The sequence below is a fragment of the Carcharodon carcharias genome, chromosome 4, assembly GCF_017639515.1.
Source record: "Carcharodon carcharias isolate sCarCar2 chromosome 4, sCarCar2.pri, whole genome shotgun sequence".
Taxonomy (NCBI): domain Eukaryota; kingdom Metazoa; phylum Chordata; class Chondrichthyes; order Lamniformes; family Lamnidae; genus Carcharodon; species Carcharodon carcharias.
This window is the reverse complement of record NC_054470.1, coordinates 123,620,283-123,645,376: the sequence shown is the minus strand read 5'-3', so window position 1 is coordinate 123,645,376 and position 25,094 is coordinate 123,620,283. Positions and strand designations below refer to the sequence as shown.

Sequence of the window (25,094 nt, the reverse complement as noted above, 5' to 3'; positions counted from 1 at the left end):
GGCAGAACATGTAATGGTGTCTGCTGTTAATTTAAGCTTGTTGTTGCACATTAGCTTTTTAATTTTTTTGCATGGCAAATTGTTGAATGAGCAAGCTAATAATGATACATCGAGGGACTTGAGTGATCAGTCAAGAAACAGTGTATCTCCTTAGCCAACCAGATTGAAGGATTGTGAAGGAACAGTACAAGAACTAAGAGGGAAATGTAAATTAGAGTGACTGAATTCAATGTCAAAGCAGGTACAGAAGAAGAAATAAGGAGAAGAAAAGATTAGTTTAAGAGGGGAAGCAAAAGTGACAAAGACAAAGTTTAAAAAAATACAATTTTTAAAATCTCCAGCAGTTAAAGCCTGAAGGATTGAGACTCTGTACATATAATAGTTCATTTCAGTATAAGGGAGGTTGACTGGCAGTAATGAACACTTAACACATGTTAGAAGGGTATTTAAAGGTGCCAAAACAGTTCAGTGCAACTTGGACTGCAACATTTGGATATTTGAGTTTAACTGTGCAACTGCCCCTTGAAGTTGCTACATCATCTGTGCATAAATAACAGTGTGTCCATTGGTAGGAAAAATCTGGCTATAATATAAAAGGTAAACATGAAAATTGTTTCCTGTTGGTATTATTGATACCAAAAAGTTTTTAAAACACAGTTGTCATCACCATTTTCATTGTTATGAGCTTCTTTGCATATTGGAAGTTCATTTGCTAATATATTACCTTTGCGCTTTCACTCATACCCTGTTTTTATTTTAACTTCAGATCAGAATGGAAACACAGACATCTTATGTCAAATGATGCCCTTCTATAGCTATGATGTTCCTCATACTTGTGGCCCTGATCCTAAAATCTGCTGTCAGTTTGACTTCAAGCGTCTTCCTGGAGGCAGAATTAGCTGTCCTTGGAGGATACCTCCAATTGAAATACATGATGACAATGTTCAGGAAAGGTAACTTGTCTAAAATCTTCAATCATCAAATTCAAGAATTACTTCAACAGTTATAGGAAGTAAATTTTACACACCACCTTACGATAATTGAGAGGGGGCTAACAGCATATTATTTCCTGCCATCTCTGGCATGAAAATTGTATCTGGCTCAGGGAAATTCAGAGCTCCCATCTAAGTTTATTGTACCCACCAAATATTACAAGTGTGATCTCACCTAGAGAAATCAAGGAATAAAACATCTTTGAGTTGTTTTGGCATAAAATGGCATTGTGATGTTGGAGTATCAAGGATGTGAGCCACCTCCTTCCTGTCTCTTAGAAAAACGCTTATCTTCCTCTCCCAGTATGTTGTACAGGGAGGAGGGCCCTCAATTTATTTTCACATTTGTCATCTGTGTGCTTAAGTAATATTTAGACACTTTAAAGGAGATTTACATTGCTTTTGGCAATTTTCCAAGCAATTATAAAAGCGGAAAGAACACAATGTGGTGTTACGATGCCAACATTAAAGCATTGTGCAAAATGCAATCAAGTTCTTAGCATTATGACTTAGGTACTGAGTTCCAATTGTATTACCTTCACAACTAATCTACCTGAGATGAGTTTAGTGGGTTGATTAGGGGGCTATGTGACTCACCTACTTAGTGCCATTACCAGCTAAGTTATCGAAGAGCGTTGTCTCTGTTGATGGCAGAGGACTTTTCCGAATAATGGATAGCTGGGACTTCTGTTTACCTGAGTATTTACAACATAACAGTGCCGGTCTTGATTACTGATTACGGTAATTGATTTTCTAAAACTGTCAGTAAAATTCTAGGAGCATTTAAGTGATTGATTAATTGTATCTCTTCTCCGGATCTTTAGGAACACAGTGACAGGAATGTACAGGACCAGAAAAGACCACTGTGTGTCATGAGGTTATCCCTTTTCCCCAAATGATAGATTACCACCTAACTGCATTTTCTTATATTGTTGAACTGACCGGCACTAACTAGGAAAACAAGACCCATTGCCATTCTCTGAATTTTTCTGGCTTGAACCCATGTAGACTGTCATTTCTCCTTTACTTTCCCCAAGGGAGAAGGGAGACCAGAAGTTGAATCCCCAACCTCGCTGTGCTCTCTGTATTGAGGATTAGCTTCTCAAATAGCAAAGAAAGCCACCATCTTGAATCAGAAACCTGCCACGCCACCACATTCCCCGGCCTTCCCCCCACCCCCACAAGTCGTTCTTGCAATACATGTGCGAATGTCTCAGAAATATATGAATGGTATTGCCTCATTTCATGGTCCCAAACTGATACGGTACATGAGAGTTAACTATTTTTGGTCACTTCTTCTAATTCCACACTAATGGATCTAATTAACGTGTAGAATAACTTGTATGTTCTTGAGAATTAGCCCTTTGTAAACGGAGTTTAACTCAATAGTCACATTCTTAGCATTCATTTTCTGGATCTGGGCATCACAGGAAAGTCCAGCATTTATTGCCCATTCCTAGTTTCCTAGATCAAAAGGAACAAAAGGAGAGGAGAGAACATAATTTATTTCTTTCATACTTAACCCTGGGGTTTGATCTTTCACGTGTACAAATTTGGGAATACCACAAAATTTAACTGAAGGAGAAGCATAAAATATCTCGGAAACAAAGAAAATAGACTAAAATATATGAATGTATATTTAAAACACAGCACAAGATAAAACTTGACTCAGTTGGTAACACTTCCAGCTTTGGATCCCATTCTGGGTTTTGCTGAGACACCGAATTAAATGTGAAGCAAAGTAATTCACTACAGATCATAAGACACTAAGTAAATGCAAGTTCTTTCTTCCTTTCTACTTGTGCTTTGCTAAAAGTACGCATGGTACACTTTTTAAATGATCACTACTAACTCAGTACATCAAATATTTTAAGTCTGTTCTCTTTATTTTGAAGAGCCAAACTCATCTTAGACCAGTACAGAAAAAAGTCCAAACTTTACCGCACCAAAGTGGTTTTGATTCCTTTGGGGGATGATTTTCGCTACGACCAATTGTCAGAGTGGGACCAACAGTTTCAAAATTATCAGAAGCTGTTTGATTATATGAACTCCCATCCAGAGCTCCATGTTAAGGTATGTTAAAACCTAGAGTGCAGTATATGTTAAGCACAAGTATATATTTTAATGTGAAGGAATACCTTTGTTTTACCATTTTGTTTTCTGTAGTCTATACAGATTGTGAAGTGATTTTAAATTCTTAATTTAAAGTTTTCCACATATAAACTGATGGTTTATATAAAAATAACTTACAAAAACATTGAATAAGAAAAGACCAACTGTCCCATACCGTCACATTGCAACCAAGCATCATACTTCCTAACTGCCTGAGTTGGCATTTCATTCCAAAGGTCAAAAACCCTCTGCGAAAAGAAAACTGATACCCATTTTTATGCAACTTATAATAATTTCCCCTGTTTCTTTTTCTTTAACCTTTCTAATTCATGTATCCACATTTACAGTCTTATCCGTTTATCATTTTAAACACCTCAAATTTCCCTTAAGTCTGTGCCTTTCTGGAGTAAACAGACCCAGTCCTCTCATATATTGTGGTAACCATGGCCTTTTAAAGGTAGACAATAATTTAATGGCCCTCATCTGAACCATTTCCAGGCCATATAATCACTCATCATGTAAGGGGACCAAAATTGGGCACCGTATTCTAAATGAAGCCTGACTGCATTTTGTCCATCATAGCACCTTTTGTTTTATATTCGATCATCCTGGCAATGCAGCTTAATAGTCCATTTGCATTTGCTTTGGCCTTGTAGCACTGGTCATGAACCATTATAGATTCGTTACTATAACATGTAAGTCTTCTTCCTGCCAACAGATTTTAATTTGGAATCTTGCATTGTATACACATGCTTGGTAATGTTACCAGCCACTCAGCTCCTGACCTCATTACAGCCTTGGTTCAAACATGGTCAAAAGAGCTGAACTCCCAAGGTGAGGTGAGAGTGACTGCCCTTTACATCAAGGCCGCATTTGACCGACTGTGGCATCAAGGAACCCTAGCAAAATTGGAGTTAATGGGAATCGGGGGAAAGCTCTCTGCTGGTTGGAGTCAAACTTAGCACAAAGGAAAATGGTTGTGGTTGCTGCAGGTCAGTCATCTCAGCTCCAGGACATCACTGCAGGAATTCCTCAGGGTAGTGCCCTCAGCCCAACCATCTTCAGCTGCTTCATCAATGACCTTCCTTCCATCATAAGGTCAGAAGTGGGGATGTTCGCTGATGATTACATAATGTTCAGCACCATTCGTAACTCCTCAGATACTGAAGTCCATGTCCAAATGCAGCAAGACCTGAACAATATCCAGGCTTAGGCTGACAAGTGGCAAGTAACATTCATGCCACACAAGTGCCAGGCAATGACCATCTCCAACAAGAGAGAATCTAACCATCGCCCCTTGATGTTCAATAGCATTGAAACCACAACCATTACCATCTAGAATAACAAGAGCAGCAGATTGATAGGAACATCACCACCTGGAACTTCCTTTCCAAGTCACCCACTGCCCTGACTTGGAAATATAATGCCGTTCTTTCACTGTTGCTGGGTCAAAATCCTGGAACTCCCTTCCTGACATCACTGTGGATGTACCTACACCACATGGACTGCAGTGGTTCAAGAAAGCAGCTCACCACCACCTTCTCAAGGGCAACGAGGGATGGGCAATAAATGTTAACCCAGCCAGTGAAGCCCGCATCCTGTGAATGAATAAAAAAAAACTCATGTATTCTGCATCAAAACCTGAGCAAAGACAAGGTGCAAAAATTCAAGTTTAATTTTTTAATGTCACATGTCTTCAAAGTACAGAATGACCTGGATAGATTATGGGCGGAATCTTCCAGTCTGGATTATAACTTGGGTGGCTGGAGTGAACATCAGAATGAATTCCGCTCAGAGGCGGGCAATCTCGTGCTGGTCAGCTCATTAGATATACATGTTACTCCAATAAGAAGTTGTGGTGGAAGAATTAATCCAGGCTGGTCTTTTTGGTTCAATGTTTTATTTTCAAGACAACTTCTCAGTGCTACTGACTTCCAAGTAGCTTCCACACAAAGTGTTCCAACTGTATCTTTTTATTCTATTTAGATGGGATAATCAATGCCCATCACCTGTTTAACTAGCAATTATCTTTAACAAGGTGATTACCATATTGACAGATGCCCCTCTTCTTTTTAAATTAAAACTTTAAGAAAGACTTAAAGAACATTTTTTTAAACAAACAGAAGGAAGTAATGTCACCTATTCCCACATCTATAATTCCTGTATTTCTTTTACCAAATATGTACATATATAAACAATTATAAAACACAAAAAAGGTTTTTTTTCATTGCATCGTTGGAAAATAAGACACCCCTCTTCCAATACATTTAATAATTTCTTAGAACAGGCACTTCTTTTCGTAAAACAGCCTGATAGTTGGTAACTTACGTCAACCCATTTTATCTGAAAAATCTCTCTTCCCTCTAACATTTCTTTTATGCTGGCCAGGTCTATTCTTAACCTTTTTTCAGTGACACATTTCGTGGAATGAATGTTGTCCCAATGAGACCGGTTATCAACATAACATTCTATGGGCAAACATTTCCCACATTGCCCCTTATATAATATTTCTGTCAGTATATTGGATAAATAAACCCCCATATCTAATGCTCCTACTAAGGCTAGCATTTGAGCAGCTAAGGTACCTTTCATTACTTTCTTAGCCTTCCAAGCCAATGGGCAACATTTATCATTCTTTCCCCCCAAGGATATGATAAACCCTGCTGTGCTAGAGTACCGATCTGGAAAATTGGCATGTGAAGCATCACTAAAAATGACCAACCTCACATCTTCTGGATCACCCAAGGCTGGAAACTTGAGCACACATCTTTCAGAATTTAATTTTTTTTAAGTGTTTTATTTGCTCTTAGAACTTGCTCAACTGTAGCATGTTTCATCATGGTACACAGCTCCAATACATCATAACTAGCATTAGGCCTAGTCAGAATGCACAACCAGTTCAACTGCCCAATCAAGCTTCTGAACAGTCCCATTCCTTTGTTGGTAGTAGGATCCTCTTTTTGTATGGATCTACCACGAATTATTGGGATATGATTAACATTTTCTAGATAAGGCTGTTGATTCAATAATACTCCTAACTTGCTCTGCTTAATGTCTAAACCTAAGTATTTAAAGGCCCCTGAAGCCTGACTTCCAGCCTGGAATTCCTTCTTTATCTTCTCGATTACCCATTGTTCAAATTCTACAGAGCCTCCCCACAGGAACTCATCAATATGCGTGATAAAGATTCCAACTAGTTTTTCCTTATGGTACCAGCAGAACATCGCAGGATCTGCCTATAACTGAATGCAACCTGTTTTCAACAGGACAGACCTCACGGAAAAATACCAAACTCTTGATGCATCATTCAATCAATAAACACAATTATTCCATTTCCATAGCTTTCCTTCTACACCCCTGGCTTCTTTGGGTGGTTTCAAAAAAATTCACTTTGAAACTTCTCCCCCGGTAAAAACACAGCCTTTATATCAATCGATTTACACTCCCAGGAATAGGATGCCAAAATAGTTGAAAAAATCTTCAAGCTTTCCCCGCAGTAGTCGAGTCCATTCTGACATCCTGATCTCCGAGTCTCTCTTCAAAGCCTCGGACTATTAATTTCACTTTGGCCTTATATGTGCCGTCTGGGAGTACCTTTTCTGTACAGGTCCATCTGTGAGATAAAGCTGGCTGTCCTTTGTCGGGTATTTCAGAATAAATCCCAAATTCCTTCCAACTTTCTAACTCTTTCTGTTTGGTTTCCTCTTTCAGTTTACTTACCAATTTATTAGCAAATACTAGAATCTCTCAGTCATAAGGACTTCTGCTCCTATTGAGATTCCTAGCTTGCTCCCTAGACCTCATTCTTGTTAAGCTATGGCCTTTACTCACATTCCTCTCCCTTTCTGAACTACTACTGTATGATCTTCCTCCTGTGCAACCAGAACCCAATTCGCAAGTCTGTGATTTTTTTTCTAGGGTCACAACCACTTTCTGATCCACTGTCAGAACTCATGCTGCGCTTTCTAGGTTTCCATATCTTTACTTCGGTTTGCAAATTGATAGGTCTTGTCTCCCCTCCTTCATCCTGCATATTTAGCCAATGTTTGTATTTACCAGCGGCCTTTCCTGCTTTCCCTATGATGGTGGTATCCCTCCACACACTGGTCCCTTCTGGCATGTATGTTTCCTTTGTTCCTACTTTCGGTAGTTGCCCTTTTGGACGAATGGCATTATCCTGTACCTCAGTGTTACTTTGTTCATAGTCAATCAACCCGGTATCTGCCATTGTCTACTTCCTCATAATTACCCAGTGTGTGCGTATGTGAAGTGCATGGTGCCTCCTCACGTTCTATGCCCTGTAGTTTGATTGCCGTGTTGCACGATTACTACTTTCCCATCACTCCCTATTACCTTGCCAGGTCCATTCCACTCTTTCTGGCAATCCCATATACCATGTCTCCTTGTCTAAACTACATCCCCAATGGTCTTATGTGGTGCTGTTGGGCCTGCCGAATATTTTCAGAAACCTCAGCTTTAATTAAAGCTTTTCTGCCCGCATGCAAAGCGTTCGCATGAGCAGAAAAGGTGGAGCTAATGCTCATCCCTTCTAGAGCAGCGGGAGAATCTGACAACACTGAAGGTAACTTCGGATTCTTCTGTACACCAACTGGTAGGGACTGTACCCCCCAACCATTTGCAGAGAGTTCTTTCCATGCACTGCCCATGCTAGCACTGTTTGCAATTTACAATCTGGTTGATCAGCTAATATTTTATGTAACATGTCATCTATTACCACATAGTTTCTTTCACAAAGACCATTACTAAATGGGCTCTCAACTGCAGTGTTCATAACTATGATGTTTAGATTTTCGCACATATCTCAAAATTCCTCTTTGGCGACTTCCCCACCATTATCTGTGAGGCACTTCGTTGGTGTTCCTAATCCTGCTCCTACCCATTTCTCCATGACTTTATCGACAATGGTCCTTTTGTCTTTACTATGTATTACAGTGGATAGACTAAATCTGGTTGCCTTATCTATGAAATGTAGTAAAAGAAACCCTATCCTTGTCCCAAACTTTCAAGTCCATTGCCATTGCATTGTTAAACCCCCTGCCTAAGCTAACGACAGGACATGGTTGTGTCTTGTGATATTTAAGGCAAATTTCACACTGAGCAGTTCAATAGGTCACCATATCCTTTATCGAACACTCCCACATCTCGAAGTAGAGCCTTCAGTTTCTGTGGCACCGGATGTGCAAACTGTCTATGTAATTTCCAAATGATCTTCTTTTTGTCCACCAAATTCTTATTCTCAGCAGTTAACAAAACTTCATGAACTTTTTGATGAGAAATCCTTGGCTTCCTTAGTGGCAAGCAGTAATGGCCTGACCGAGTAAAACGTAGATCCACATTTTTTCCAAACACGACTGCTCTATCATTCTTCATATCTAGCATCGTCTGAGCATTCTTCATCACAGATAGACTCAGCAACAGTGGTATCTCGCTAGAAACCACATCAGTACTGATAAACAGATTGATCCCTGCTATCTTACAAGGGAGGACCATCCTCTTGGAGGATGTTAATGTATTACATCCTGAAGCAGGTAGAGCTTTCATACTTCTTGACCTTCCGCTGGTCTGCCTCATCAAGAGACGCTAGATAGCAGTCAAGCCAGTTCATGCCACACACTGTAGAAGTGCAACCACTGTCCAGAACTGCACAGTTGAAGGAATCTACCATCAAGATACTCATCACCAGATTCAAACTCTCAGTGATCAATACAATTCTATCACGGCAGTCACCGTCTTCATTTTCAGTTTCGGATGAATCCGTCTCGTGGGTCACTTCAAAAATGCAATTCCTTTGTTGTGGGCAGTTCATTACGTAATGATACTGGGAATCACACCAATTAACCATCCCCCATGTATTTTTTGAGTTTAAACGCCTACATTCACCTTCCCAAAAACGCTTTTTGTCCCGAATCTCAAATTGACTCGGGTTACGCTTTTTGGCCCGAATCTCAAATTGGCTAGGGTTACAACCATTTCCAGACCTCTTGTCATTAATCCCATCTTTCTATTGGAATCTTCATCTAATATTTGGTCGACCTCGAAATTCGGCCACCATTGAATCCTCTATCCTTTGTTTTATAGCATAGTTGTTCGCATTTGCTAAAAAAAGTGCCAGAGAACGACTGTTTCCCCAGAAATTTTTTTAGGGCAGCAGCCATTTGATCTAAGAGAGATTCTGTCCCCCAGAACTGAACCCCGATAGAACTAAAAGACTATCAACATGGGAAATGCGAGTACAGTCCAGTAACTGAAATGCCAATACCGATTCCGGAATTTTAAGTTCAAATCTCTATAGTCTCCTCTACCATTTATCAAAATCCATGATATGTTCTTCCAAGGACTGATCATCTGTTTTCCTAAACCTATCAAAGATTGTCCAAGCTTCAAATGCTTCCAATAACTTATCCTTTTTGTAAAACTTATCCAAAAATTGTAACAGAAGATTTAATCCCTCTTCATGATCCAAATCATCCACTTTACACTCTGAAAATACTTTACTCCTTATCTTATTTTTGGCTGATAATGATAACACCAAAGACATAACTTGCTTCTTCCGGGGTATAGAAGTAACCTGGGCCCACATTTCAACTTTAGCCTTCCATTGCTGATAAGGTTCAGAGTCAGAAAAAGTTGGTGGATAGTCAAAGCTTGCGATTTTGCACCATCCTTCCGCTATCCTGTAACTTAAATTGTCAGCAACAGTATGCTTCTTTTCCCTCAGAGGATTGAGAAAGAAAACTTCATATACAGCAATCAATCAGCAAAGCTTAAAGTTCATCTTCTGCTACCATGTTACTCACAAAGTGTTCCAGTTGTATCTTTTTATTCTATTTAGATGGGATAATCACTGCCCAACACCTGTTTATAGCAATTATCTTTAACAAGGTGATTGCCATATTGGCAATACATGCACGAGGCACACAGCGAATCTTGCTGTGGGGCCAGTCGCTTCCTCCTCAGCTAAACCAGAACTAGTAGAAGTGTAGGGGTGCCTGGATCCAGCATCATGTATTCCTGAGGTGATCTGTGAACAAATTGCAGTGATCCATCTAGTCAGCATATTCTTTGAAGCTGTTCCCCCAGGTCTGAGCATTGCAGCCAATGGGAAGCCCTGTATCTAGCATCGGTCTACCCCTGGACTCCCCCCACCCCACCATGGTGAAGCTCATACTGGAAGACCACAGATGAGTTCTCCTCTTGTTCATACATCGATGTGCATGGATAATTGCAACATTGATTAAGGTAATGAAAGACATGTCCCCACACCTTCCCCCCAATACTGTTGGGCATTTTTAAAAATTCTTTCATGGAATGTGGGTTTCGCTGGCTGGGCCATCATTTATTGCCCATCCCTAGTTGCCCTTGAGAAGGTGGTGGTGAGCTGCCTTCTTGAACCGCTGCAGCCCATGTGGTATAGGTAGGTACTCACACAGTGCTGTTAGGAAGGGAATTCCAGGATTCTGACCCAGCAACAGTGAAGGAACGGCGATATACTTCCAAGTCAGGATGGTGCGTTACTTGGAGGGGAACCTCCAGGTGGTGGTGTTCCCATCTATCTGCTGCCCTTGTCTTTCGAGGTGATAGTGGTCTTGGGTTTGGAAGGTGCTGTCTAAGTAGCCTTGGTGAATTCCTGCAGCGCATCTTGTAGATGGTACACACTGCTGCTACTGTGCATTGGTGGTGGAGGGAGTGAATGTTTGTGGATGTAGTGCCAATCAAGCGGGCTGCTTTGTCCTGCATGGTATCCAGCTTCTTGAGTGTTGTAGGAGCTGCACTCATCCAGGCAAGTGGGGAGTATCCTATCACACTTCTGGCTTGTGCTTTGTAGATGGTGGACAGGCTTTGGGGAGTCAGGAGGTGAGTTACTCATCGCTCAATTCCTGGCCTCTGACCTGCTTTTGTAGCCACAGTACTTATATGGCTAGTCCAGCTCAGTTTCTGGTCAATGGTAACCCCCAGGATGTTGATAGTGGAGGTTTCAGTGATGGGAATGCGATTGAACATCAAGGGGTGATGGTTGGATTCTTTTTTGTTGGAGATGGTCATTGCCTGACACTTGTGTAGTGCGAATGTTACTTGCCACTTGTCAGCCCAAGCCTGGATATTGCCCAGGCTTTACTGCATTTTGACATGGACTGCTTCAGTATCTGAGGAGTCACGAATGGTGCTGAATATTATGCATTCATCAGCGAACATCCCCACTTCTGGACTTATGATGGAAGGAAGGTCATTGATGAAGGTCATCCCTCCATCACCCTCGAGACATAGTCGAGAGATCCTTGCCTTGCCATCATAGACTTACCATCCTCCCCAATATCAGCTGGGACCCTCGATGTTCTAAACTGCCTCATTATTGTGGCCCCACTGGGCTCCGGGGAGCTAACCCCTGCCTGCGATCTTCCATCTCTCCTTCCATCACCCACCCCGCCACTCCTCCGCCCCACCCACCCTTGGTCAACTTGAATTACCCTTCAGCACACCTCCTGACCTCGTTGGGACCTAGATGTTATGAGACCCATGATTCAGGGAGTAAACCTGTTGCTGTGTGAGCTTTACCATAGAGAGGAGAACACACCTTGACATAGTTCTCATGCAGTTGACCCATGATTAATAGGGTATCCCTTTAATCAGCCAATTGTGCTCATTTTTAACTCCACCCACCTGAAAAGACCCTCCTTCCACTTAAAGGATTCACATGTACAAAGCAACTGTGTTATAAAGGAGAGCCTTGAGAAAATGGTGCACGTGACTTTCCAGACAGCTCCACCAGCTACCACCTTCCCCGTCACCTGATAATTTTCCCACCACCATCCTTGACCCACTCAAAATAATCATTCCTCTCCTCTCTGTTACCCTTGAAGCTTCCCCCATTACCCTTGAGCCTATAACCATCACCTTCCACATGCCTTCTCTCCCCTCTGAGCCTACACTGATAACTGGCCCCATACCCACTCTGATCCTGACTCCTCCCAGCTGCACCACATGTTTGTTTGTTTCCGTGACCCCCACCCCTATGAGACCATCCCATACCCGACCTTGGTCCTGGACCTGCCACCCCATTGCATCCCATTACCCCCTCTCACTGTAACTGTTCCTTCTGCTGCCCAACACCCTCATTTCAACCCTGAGGGCTCCACTGTAAACAGCGGCCGACCGCACTCTTTAGGACCATCTCTCTCCCCCACCATTCTTGCCCAGAAACCCTCCCACCCACTCAAAGGACCTCCACACTCATGCTAGGCTCTTCCCTCCCTCCCATACTTTAGGATGGGATAACTTAATATTTGTTCCAGAGGAAATCAACTGGAGACATTTCCTCTTTTCAAGAATTTTGTTCAAGAATATGGGGTTGTAGAGGAATTTCCCAGAACTTTTTTCTGCTTTGACTTGACCTAGAGTTTTATTTATCTGTACTTTCACCTCTCCCACAACAGTGACTGCACTTCAAAAAGTACTTCATTGGCTGTAAAGTGCTTTGAGATGGCTGATCATCATGAAAAACACTATATAAGTGCAAGTCTTTCTTTTCCTTCTCTCCCAGGAGATTACTTGGTTGCTGGTTAGAATGACACTTGGTTGCATCATGATTGTTTGGGACTGGGTCATTTCTTGTTCATATTTTCATGTTCCTCTACTTGAGTTGCAGCTGTGGTTTCAGATAATTATTAGTCAGTGGTTTAAAAAAAAGAAATACTTGTATTTAAATGGTAGTTCAGTTTCTACCAATTGTACTGTTTAGTCCACACTTTAGTGACTTATACTTAGTGACGTATTAGTGAAATATTATATAGAATAACCAACACTGATACCTAAAATACACATCCTATATACATTTAGAAGATTTTAATCTCAAGCAATTTCAATGGTAGCTGTAAATTGCTGTTTTAATGTCGGTCAAAAATTTATTGCCCTGTAACGCTTATGTCAGAACCCATACTTTTTTCTTTACACTTCACAGTCATTACATTTAACTTGTAATTCAAAAAAAAATTACTTAATATCAAGTCAGCGTTTTGCACTTACTTGCATTTGAACGGAAAAAGCGCAGTTTTTTGATGCTCCATTCACAGCTAATCTGGAAAAAAATGGATGTCAACCCAAAGAAAGACTGGCAAAAAATGTTAAAAGATAAAAAGATTAAAGGATAAATGGAGGAGAAAGTGAGGAAAAGATCAAGAGGTCAAAAGGTTCAAAGTGGAAAATCCAGAGCATGTGGCCTGGGTATCTAAGAAATTTGGATCTAACTTTTACGGTCTCGCCTGCAGGAATTGTCACAGGCGAGACGGAAAATTTGATGGACCAGCAAAAGATCCATTGACCTCAGGTAGGAATTTCTGGTCCCATGGTAGGCGGGACTGGAAAATCCTTCCCATGGTTTGGGCAACAGCTCTCCAAGTATTTCATCTGGTTAAGGTGCTGAGATATTGGATGTAATTGTAGAAACCTATCAGAACCCATATCAGAGCTGCAAGTAAGCTGAGAACTCAATAATCTCTGTATGGGCCTTTAATACAACTGTGTTGAGTGTAATACAACATGGATTTGTTGCAGCATTAGTTGGAGGCATACCCAACATTGCGCCATGGTGTATGGTGGAAGACTGGCAAAGATATGTGACATTTTCTATAATTTCTTGCTGAAAAACTATGGCTATGAACTGGTACTTTGTTGCCACATCTGATAAATTATTTATACTGTAGTCACAGCGGCATGGGCATAGTCTTGTCCCATTTCTGTTCACTATTTAGCAAAGCACTTGTTCCCCACCAATCCAGTTTATGCCAACTCTAGTCCTTCCAGGTCTACCACAAACAGTTGATTTTTTAAAAATTATTTTATGGAATGTGGCTGTCGCTGTCTAGGCCAGCATTTATTGCTAATCCATAATTGCCTTTGAGAAGGTGATGGTCAGTTGCCTTCTTGAACCGCTGCGAAGCACGTGTTGTAGATACATCCTCAGTGCTGTTAGGAAGGGAAGCTCTGGGATTTTGGCCCAGCCATAGTGAAGGTGGGAGGTGGTAGCATTGTGGTAATGTCACTGGACTAGCAATCCAAAGGTTTGGGTTAGTGCTTTAGGGACGTGCATTCAAATCCTACCATGGCAGCTGGTGGAATTCAAATTCAATTAATAAATCTGGAATTAAAAGCTGGTCTTGGTAATAGTGATCATGAAACCATTTTCTATTGTCAGAAAATCCCACCTGGTTCACTAATGTCCTTTAGGAAAGGAAATCTGCCGTCCTTATCTGGTCCAGCCTACATGCGACTCCAGATCCATGGCAATGTGGTTGACTCTGAAATGGCATAGTAAGCCATTCAGTTGTATCAAGCCAGTTTATGCTAACACTGTTTTTTTGACCTCTTCCCTCTGCTTTTCCTGGTTTACACTGGCATTCTTTCTCCTCCTCCATGTTATTTTTCCCCTGTTCACACTGGCACTATATTTTGGTAAAAGCTTTTGGATGTTTCTCTGCATTAAAGATGATATATAACTGCCTGTTATTCTTCTCCTGACACAGCATCACCTTCCATCTTCCTGAAGCTCATGCTATATTCTTATTCTGTTCTCTGACATTGCCTACCTACCCGCACTCCCATCCCCCAGCCTTCTTCCTTTTGTGTCGGCATTCTTCTCTCTCTTCCACCATCCCATTCAATTTTGGCACTGCTCCTCATCCCAACCCAAATTATTTTTGGTCTTTTGTACCTCCAACCCCCCCCGGCCAAAAGTCCAGTGCTCCCATTTCAAATGTTTTCCACTTCTCAGTTCATGCTGGCACTGTTCTTCCCTCATCTCACCCAATAACTTAATAGGAAAGTAGCAGTGCCTGGTATGATACTGACCATACAGACAGAAAGTTCTTGAGTTGTTTTAAATTAAGTAGGATGACAGCTCAAGACCCCTATGCTTGAGGGGGAGAAAAAAGCTCGATTCTTGTTGTTGTTTGTTAACCACTGACCCCTGTGCAAATATTGATATCCAGTAAGAGTTAAGATTTGTTGCGTCCTTCCAGGCTTCTGTCACCATTAAATAGTGACACTGACTCGGTTCACACTTGGATGGATACTGGCAGGTGCCAGTGCTATTTTTCTTCTCAAAAGTATCCAAAATGGAAGTTGGAGGAGAAATCTTGGATTTCCCACAGATTTATGCTTATCTTGAATATAAAGTTTATATATACATCAGCTCAGTAATATACGTAACCAGCATAAATTGCTGTAGCTCATACCAGTTTTAAAACAATCCCACCTTTCTATAAAACATTCGCAGGATATGGGGATTTATTACCCTATCCCTAATTGTCCTTGAAAAGGTGATGATGAGCGGCATTCTTGAAAACTGAATGACTTGCTTGACCACTTCAGAGGTTAAAGAGTCAATCACATTGCTATGGCTTTGGAGTCACACATAAGCTTGACTGGATAAAGGTATCAGATATCCATCTGTAAAGAACATTAGTGAACCAGACATTTTTACACTAATGATATTGGGTGGAATCGTCCCCAATTTTTGAAAAGTGCAGTAGCGGGTGGGAAAAAGGACGCTTTAACCGCCGGCCGCAATGGTGGCTTTTCGTGCCATATTGTCCCATTCCCAATGCATCCTGCCTTATTAGTATTGCATTCCAGGGAAATATGCTGGATCATTGGTGGGGCAGCCCTGCAGTCACCTCAGGCCCGTCCTGCCTCGCCCCGCACTCACCTCAGGCCTTCAGTAATCCGGGCACGATATTTAAAGGCTGCCCCTGCACAAAGCTAGCTCTAAGGCTTTGGAAGCTGCTAGAAAGTCATGGCTGCCAAAGGGAGGAAACATGCTACCCTCAAATTTAGCAATGCCTCCCTCGGGTGCCTACTGGATGCTGTGGAGGCTGCAATGAAGCCCTGTGCTCCCACTCTGGGCATAGACCAGCCAACAGGTTAACCAATCCAGCATGGGAAGCAGTGGCAGCAGTGGTAAGAACCAACACCCTGCAAAAGAGGACAGCCACCCAATGCTGAAAGAGGATGAATGATGTTCCACCAGGGTAAGTCACTCTTCTCATCACTCTCAACTCACACACTCACAAACCCATCACACATCCACAGGGATCTCACTCACTGCCAGATCAAGGGAAATCACCATTAACTTTCTCTGACACACCTGCGGATCGTGTCCTCATCCCCTCCATGGCACCACTCACCACCCACACATGCCAGGCATCCTTTTCATCTGGCCTGGCAAGCATCCTGCTTACATGTACTCCACCTGGTACTCATGCAGGACAAGTTAGCACACAACAAAAGGGAGAGGTCGCAGACTAGTGGAGAAATGCCTGACATCAAGGTCCTCATGGACTTTAAAAATAGAGTTATTCAGCTGGCCAGTGATGATCGGCATTAGTGTGCTTAAGTTGGAGTTTGGTGAGAGTGGGATTTGTAAGGGTTAATTTCTATCTAAAATTTAATATTTCTTTACCTTAGCAACTAAATAAAAGTCGTTCCTTGGGTTGGGAGAAGGGGAGTTTTAGTCCAGCTTGGCTTAGCTACCTCTGGCTAGGTGTAACATCCAATAATCTCTTTGAAATTCAAACTACTCTGATTTATCTAAAAATACAATTTTCCTTACTCCTCACCTTCAAAAACTTTAGCCATGTTTACATATTTAGCATTTCAAACCTAGATTCTTGTTGATGACTCAAAGTCTCCAGATCAACTGTCTCCAATTCAATTAAATCTCACATACACATACACACATGGAAATCATCCAAACCCCACTATTAACCCCCTTTTACAATAAATCACAATAATATTCTGAGAATTAGTATATTTTCATGACAATGATAGAATTCTTCGTTAGGATGGAAAGTGAAGTAGGGTCCTAAATCTAAGCAAAGGAAACTATGAAGGTGTGAGTCAGTTATGATAGATTGGGAAGCTTCTTTAAAAAGCATGATGCTGGATAGGCAATGGCTAATATTTAAGAAACAAATGTATGCATTGCAACAATTACATGTTTCTTTCTGGCGCAAAAACACAGCAGGAAAAGTGGCCCAATCTTGGCTAATGGAAGAAATTAAGGATAGTATTAGATCCAAAGAGGAGTCACATAAAGTTGCTCGAAAAATTTGCAAGCCCGAGGATTGGGAACAGTTTAGAATTCAGCAAAGGAAGAACAAGAGATTCATTAAGAGGGGAAGAATAGAGTATTAGAGGAAACTTGCAAGGAACCTAAAATCAGACTGTAAAAGCTTCTATAAGTATGTAAAGAGAAAAAAAGATTAGTGAAGACAAATGTAGGTCCCTTACAGTCCAGATTGGGAGAATTTATAATAGAGAACAAGGAAATGGGAGAGCAATTAAACAACTACACTAGTTCTGCCTTCACGGAGGAAGACAAAAATAACTTCCTGGAAATGCTAGGAAACCAAGGGTCTAGTGAGAAGTGGGAATTGAAGGAAATTAGTATTATTAAACAATAATGCTGGAGAAATTAATAGGACTGAAAGCTGATAAATCCCCAGGGCCTGATAATCTACATCCCAGGGTACTAAAGGAGGTGGTCATGGAAATAGTGGACGCGTTGGTTGTCATCTTCCAAAATTGTATAGATTCTGGAACAGAACTGATAGCGGGAGGGGGGGGAGTAAGGGGAAGAGGGAGTAAGGGGGGAGAAGGGAGTAATGAGGTGGAGGAGGGAGTAAGGGGTAGATGTCCAGGTGAACATGCCTGTGGAGTCGATGACTTCCTCCTGGGAGCGAACTGAGGGTGGGTGTGGTAGGAGGGAATGGTGAGTATGAGGGCAGAATGAGTCGGTAAGGTGAAAAGGTGAGGCTGCGACGGTAGCGGTAGAAGGTGTGGTGAGGGTGGTTGGTGGGGACTAGGAGGCAGACACGGACCCTGGGGGTGGGAAGGCGGAGCTCATGGAGATCCATGTGGATTGGGGCGGGATTCTCATGAAGGCAGGGAATGTGCACATTCACCTGGATATCCTGGAAAGAAAAGGGTTCTGGTTGGTAGGTGACGGGGAAGTAGAAGGTGATGTCAGGGGAGTTCATAGCGATGGGGGAAATGGCATAGGGACTGGGGGAGGGGAAAGGATGGGGGAGCTGAAAAAACTTTACAACTATGCTTCTGAAATCGAAAGTGAGAGGAACCTCGTGTAGGACGGGAACAGGTGCCGAATGGGAGTGCGGTCAGTGGGTGGGCAGAGATACAGGTCAGCTCAGATGGACAACTGAAAGAGAACCCCAACAGGCACCATTGAAAATGCTCAGGACAGTGAGATGAGTGTGATGGAGGAAGGCTCTGCATGCGTGGGAGAATGCTTGCACAAGGCTTCGAAAGGCCCTGCCACACACACACTCTTCTCTTTCCCGTGGTCTGGTTGCGTCCAGCTGAACTGCTAGTTGGTTTGAGGCAGGGGAAGGACTCGCAAAGCCTGTAAATGAAGCTGAAAAATACCAATACATATTATCCAGTGAAAGTGAATATATTTTCTGATTATAAAGTGACACAATGTGTTCACCCGTGCAACCACTTCTGATCAAAAATTCTTAACTTCTCTAGGCCTACCACTTCTTCTAGGTGCTGCCCTGACATTTGGAGGATGGGTAGATCAGCCTCTTCAATGGTTGGCCCTGTTGCCTCTGGTGGGCCAGTTGCTCCCTCTGTGGTGACAGAGGACGAGGTTGCGGGGCTCACAGGCAAAGGGGACTCGGAGGGAGGGACAGCCTCTGAGATCCCTGAGTGGATGACCGAGGGGTGTCCAGCTGTCGCTCCTCCTCCCGGCCTGACTCCTTGAGGTGAAAGAACACCTGGAGGGACGTCGAGGTGTCCCATTTCCCTCGCATGCTGCCACTGCAGGAACTCACCCATGGCTACCACTATGGAGTGGAGGTCGGCGCACACCTCTGCATTCTGCTGGACCAGAGCCTCCATGATGTCCACCATTCTCCCCATGGAAACTCTATATGTGCACATGTGAGCAGCACTTCATCAGGGAGCAGGCGGGTGCACTCCTCCCACTTGTGTGCCACTCTGTTGAGAGCTTCCAACAATTCTGCATGATTTTCCCCTGCCTTATGGTGACTCTCCACAATGAGTTGGAAGGCCAAGTCAAGAGTCCTCTGAGTGTTGGGGAGCTCGGCTGAACCTGCCGCTTCCTGCTGCAGACACATGTCCATGCGGTGACCACCAGATTCTGAACCTGAGCCTGTTCTAGATCTAGATCCCACCAAGATGTGTGTCTCTGCGCTCGTGTGGGTAAGTGCTGTGATTGGTCTTCCAGGATGCTTATTCCCAGTTCTTTGATGGAGGAGGTGTCCTCTTGGCTGAAGGTGAGAACCTGGATGGAGCTGAGGGACTGGCTGGCTGAAGGTGTTGGTTGCTTGGCAGAGCTCCCTGTGAACCAAAGTTGAGATGATTAGTGCATGGCAGCAGAGCCAAAAGCAGGAGAGAGCACAGAGTCAGAGAATCAGAATCACAGAATCTTATTGGCACAGAAGGAGGCCATTCAGCCCCGTCAAGTCTGCACCGGTTCCCCAAATGAGCATTATGACCTAATGCCATTGCCCTGCTTTTTCCCTGTACTCTTGCACAGTGCTTTATTCAAATAATCATCTAATGTCTCCTTGAATGCCTCAATTGAACCTGCTTCCACCACACTTCCAGGCAGCGCATTCCAGACCCAAACCACTCAGTGTGTGAAAAAGATTTTTCTCACGTCACACTTGCTTCTTTTGCAAATCACTTTAAATCTGTGCCCTCTCGTACTTGATCACTTTATGAGTGGGAACAGCTTCTCCCTATCTACCCTGTCCAGCCCCCTCATGATTTTGAACATCTCTATCAAATCTCCTCCCAGCCTTCTTCTCCCCAAGGAGAACAGTCCCAACCTCTCCAATCTATCTCTGTAGCTGAAGTTTCTCATCCCTGGAACCATTCTTGAAAACCTTTTCTGCATTATCTTCAATGAGTTCACACCCTTCCTATAAAATGATGCCCAGAACTGTATACGATATTCCAGCTGAGGTCTAATGAGTGTCTTATATAAATTCAGCGTGACCTCCTCACAGTTGCATTGAGGGAGGGATGATGTGGTGTAGGATTGTCACGTGGGTGTTTGCCACCGACTACACCACCACCGTGGACAAAGTCCACGTCCTCACCAGTCAGCGCAATGCACACTCCTCAAAGTGAGTGAGGGGTCTAATGCGGGCCACTCCACCCACAGTCTGGGACCTCTCTCTGTTATTGTGAGCCAGCTTCTCCTGCATGAAATAGATGGAGAGGGTGTGAGCAGGACACATAGCACTAAGTGGAATGTTCTTGTCATGATTGGAGCCATGGACGGGACGAGGATGTTAGCTCCAGAGGATATGAGCCTGAAGGAGATGTGAGGATGTGTGTAAGAGTTAGCAGTGTTGTCCCTTGAGGTGCGAGATCCTGTGGATGTGATGGTGTGTTGGTTGAGAGTGATGAGAGGACTGACTTATCCTGGTGGAACACATGAGAGCATTCATTCTCTTTCAGCACTGGATGGCTGTCCTCTTTTGCAGGGCGTTGGCGCTGACCACTGCTGCCACTGCCTCCCATGCTGGATTGGTGACCTTGCTTGCTGGCCTTTGCCAAGAGCAGGGGTAGAGGACATCCCGTCAGGCCTCCACTGCATCCAATAGGCACTCGAGGGAGGCGTCGCTGAATTTTGGGGCAGCATGTTTCCTCCCTTTGGCAGTCAGCAGTTCCCAACAGCTTCCTATCCCTTGAAGTTTGCTGTCTCTGTGTACGGGCAACCTTTAAATATGGCGCCTGGATTACTGAATCAACGACCAGCATGTTTCCCAGGAATGAGTTATTTATGAGGCAGGACATGCTGGGAATGGGGCAATACGGCGTGAAAAGCTGCCATTGTGGCCGGTGGGTAAAATATTTTCCCCGCCCGCTATCCCACTTAGTGCAAATCTGGGACGATACCACCCATAACTATAATGCTAATGTTCCTGACAAATTTGGTACAAAGGAAGTATGATATGCATGAAATGCTCCTATACGCTATCACTAAAAGAACACAAGATTATGCCTTTGGGAGGCAGAACTGTCCCAGCTTCTCTTGTACTCGGAAAGTAGCTTGTTCTTACCTAAAGAATACTGCTTGTAATATTGAAAGATGTGATAAGGTTGAATACATCATTACAGACCAGAGACTAATTCTCATTTAATTATTTACACACAAAAGTCTGAGTTAGTTGTTCGTTAACAATGTAGAAACATTTGTCACCTGATAGTTGTTCTTCAAACATTTAATAACTCAACATTGATTCTTATTTTACCTTAAACTTATTTAACATTGTGACATTCTGTTAAACATCAAATAGACAGTTCATTTTGAAAGTTCTGATTGTTGAAAGATAGAGGAATTTTTCCATAATGTATGTACCTACTGGTGATATATTACACTCCTTCTGCTCCTATTTCCTATGTTTATAATTATGATATTACAGTTCATCCATATATATACTTTCTACACAGGGTACAATGTCTAAACTATATTTGATAATTCAATATCTTTGATCTTAAAAAATAAATTAACCTCTGAATAGCTATTACTCAGTGAAACCAAAATATATTGTTGTTCCAAGAGACATTGTCATAACTACATATTGTATGTTAAGGTTACCCAGGTGATCAGATAAAGCAGCAAAGCAAAAACTTTGACCTATATTAAAAGAAAATAAATGAACAATAATCTATGTAGTGAAGGTTGTTACGAAACTACAATAATTTTCATAATATTGTGGGTTATTGTAAAATATGTTTATAGGGGTGATTATGGATGATTCTGTGTGTGACTTAAGTGAGTTGGAGTCAGCTAGACTGCAGCTTGAAATTATCAAAAGGAGTTAGCTTTGGAAGGGTACTTAAAATGCTAATGAGTAATTGTGGGTGAGGTCTAAGCATATAAGGTGTGAAGGAAATTTGCATTTTTATACTAAGGGAAAAGTAAATTTCCCAAAGACACATGGAACAATGGAATTTATAGATTAGAAAGAGAGAAAAACATATATAAAGAGGAATGAAAGGCTATTTTGGCGGGGTGGGGGGGGGGGCCTTTAAGCTCTAACAGGAGTGTGTGAAATAGTCTTGAAGAAACCTGCAGCAATTTTTGCAAAAGTCTGCTGTGTCTAGTAACTAAAGTTGGAGAAAAGCCTTTGGAACTTCATTGTCAAGTGGGTGCTGTGGTACGTTGCTGGCTTGCCTTTTAAATTTAAAATCGATTTTGGACAGTTGCCTTAAAGTGGGTGTGCAGTTGGGAGTTAGGCTAATTAAGAATTTTAGGATTTGTTATAGTACTGAGTAACTGTAATCTTATGTATGTGCTTGAAATCTTCTCTTTTGTTAATAAACATTTTAATTTAATTTTTAAAATCTCTAAAGGTCTTAGTGGACTATTGCTTATGAATTCAATGCACGCATCCTCTCTTAATAAATACAAATTGCAAAGCCATTGTGATAGCGTGGCCAAGTTTCCCTTGTGGATTTGGTCCACCTGGCACACATCACATGCCATAACAAGGTTAGGAAGTAGAAGTTACTTTAAGGTTGCAATTATTAATGGAATGATTGATTAGTAGTTTAAATTTCTGTTTCTAGGCTCAATTTGGAACATTGTCAGATTATTTTGATGCTCTCCACAAAGCTGCTGATTCAGGAAATTCGCCATCGCCATTTCCTGTCTTGAGTGGTGATTTCTTTACCTATGCAGACAGAGATGACCATTACTGGAGTGGATATTTTACCTCCCGACCCTTCTATAAGCGAATGGACAGAGTTTTAGAATCACACCTGAGGTAAATACTTACAAGGTTTCTGCATTAGTTCTGATATCTTGTGTATTTGAAATCAGTACTGATTTTGTTTTTTTTCTCTAGTCTTACTGACAATGTGAATGAAGGAAGAGAAACTTTTGCAGATCAGAGTCTAGTCAGTGCACTTGTTGCAAAGCGCTCATCTCAACCATTCTAACCGTTATTTGACTCTCATGTTGAAGGTGATAGGGATTTCTGGAATACAGTTCAGACATTCACTGAAATGTGACATAGCGTCTTGGGTAAGCCTGTATCAACCTTGATTTTTACCCATGTCCTGGAAATTTCTTCATTTCCACTTGTACAGTCTTTGACCGAGTGGGAGGCTTTGCCTTAGCTTGACTGCTGCAGTGGTCATTATTTCACATCCAGTGCGTGCTGTTCTTTTCATTGTGAAACAGGGATTGGTTAGATAAGTTCCTTGTTGCTTTTTTTATTCATTTATGGGATGAGGGTGTCACCGGCTAGGCCCATTTATTGCCCATCCCTAATTGCCCTTGAGAAGGTGATGGTGAGCTGCCTTCTTGAACTGCTGCAGTCCCTTTGGTGTAGGTACACCCACAGTGCTGTTAGGGAGGGAGTTCCAAGATTTTGACCCAGTGACAGTAAAGGAATGGCGATACATTTCCAAGTCAGGATGGTGACTGGCTTGGAAGGGAACTTCCAAGTGGTGGTGTTCCCATGTGTCCGCTGCCCTTGCCCTCCTAGATGGTAGCGGTTGTGGGTTTGGAAGGTGCTGTCTAAGGAGCCTTGGTGAGTTTCTGCAGTGCATCTTGTAAATGGTACACACTGCTGCCACTGTTCGTCGGTAGTGGAGGGAGTGAATGTTTGTAGAAGGGGTACCAATCAAGCGGGCTGCTTTGTCCTGGATAGTGTCAAACGTCAGTGTTGTTGGAGCTACAGTTATCCAGGCAAATGGGGAGTATTCCATCACACTCCTGATTTGTGCTTTGTAGACAGTAGAAGACCCTTGGGAGTCAGGAGGTGAGCTATTTACAGCAGGATTCCTAGCCTCTGACCTGCTCTTGTAGCCACAGTATTTATATGGCTAGTCTAGTTCAGTTTCTGGTCAATGGCTAGCCCCAGGATGTTATAGTGGAGGATTCAGTGATGGTAATGCCATTGAATGTCAGGGGGAAATGGTAGATTCTCTCTTGTTGGAGATGGTCAATGCCTGGCACTTGTGTGGCGTGAATGTTACTTGCCACTTGTCATGCCAAGCCTGGATATTGTCTAGGTCTTGCTGCATTTGAACATGGACTACTTCAGTATCTGAGGAGTTGTTGACTATCTTTTTCTCTCCTTAGTGTCACCCTTTGACAGAGTACTATTGCAACAAGTTCTTTGAAATTTCCTACACCCTAAGCAATCCCTTTTAATATCATCATGAAGAACTTTGCCTCCTGATAAAGCATAGAACATAATTATCCGGTTGTAGTTTTAGCAGTAAACATATACGAGTTAAACATGGAGTCCTATTATCTACATTGTCCTAGCAGTATACTTTAACCACATTTCAGAAGATCACCTCCTCAGCACAAAGCAGTGTTTTCCTTCTCATTCAAGCCATGATAAAATTGTGCAGTTTTGTGCTGTCCTATCACAGCTATGTGCTCATTCAACCTGTTTCTTTCAGACTAGAGAGGATAAAATGTGGTTAGCTGTCAATAAATGGAGAGCCTTAGTGAATTCCCTTATGTAACAGCGGATGGCATGCCACAAGTATCTTCAGCTCCAGGCTTCAGAAGGAGCCAGACTCATAAAAGTTCATCACAGTGTTCACCCTCATAACCAATGGCAGTGTGGCCCTTGCTCTGATCTGATGTTGCAGTTATGGCTGCAGCAGGTAGCAGGTTTCAGCAAGGACATCCCTACAGAAGCACAGAACTTTTGCACGTTGTTTCTTGTTAAGGTTCAGGTAGCAGAACACCATGGGTAGATATGGCTTCTTGTTGACAGTTCCCTTTCTCTTGCCATGCTCTGCATGGTCTCTGCTCATTCTGCAACTTATATCAAGGGGAATGCCTACATGCATCAGGTCTAGGAGCAACTGCCATGTGCAGATGTCTTAAAGTCACCAAAATGGCCTTCAGCACTTGTTACAACACTCCCTGTAGAATTCAACAAC

At 42.4% G+C, this 25,094-nt stretch overlaps 1 protein-coding gene across 4 annotated transcripts in view; it reads left to right on the top strand.

The window, feature by feature from the left end:
* Positions 1-25,094, top strand: part of man2a1 (mannosidase, alpha, class 2A, member 1) — a 290,929-nt gene that overhangs the window by 90,311 nt on the left and 175,524 nt on the right. For all 4 annotated transcript variants that reach the window (XM_041185652.1, XM_041185651.1, XM_041185650.1 and 1 more), the window contains 3 exons: positions 767-953; positions 2,888-3,065; positions 22,752-22,948. In XM_041185652.1, coding sequence (XP_041041586.1) covers positions 767-953; positions 2,888-3,065; positions 22,752-22,948 — 562 coding nt within the window. The remainder of the gene's footprint in view (positions 1-766; positions 954-2,887; positions 3,066-22,751; positions 22,949-25,094) is intronic.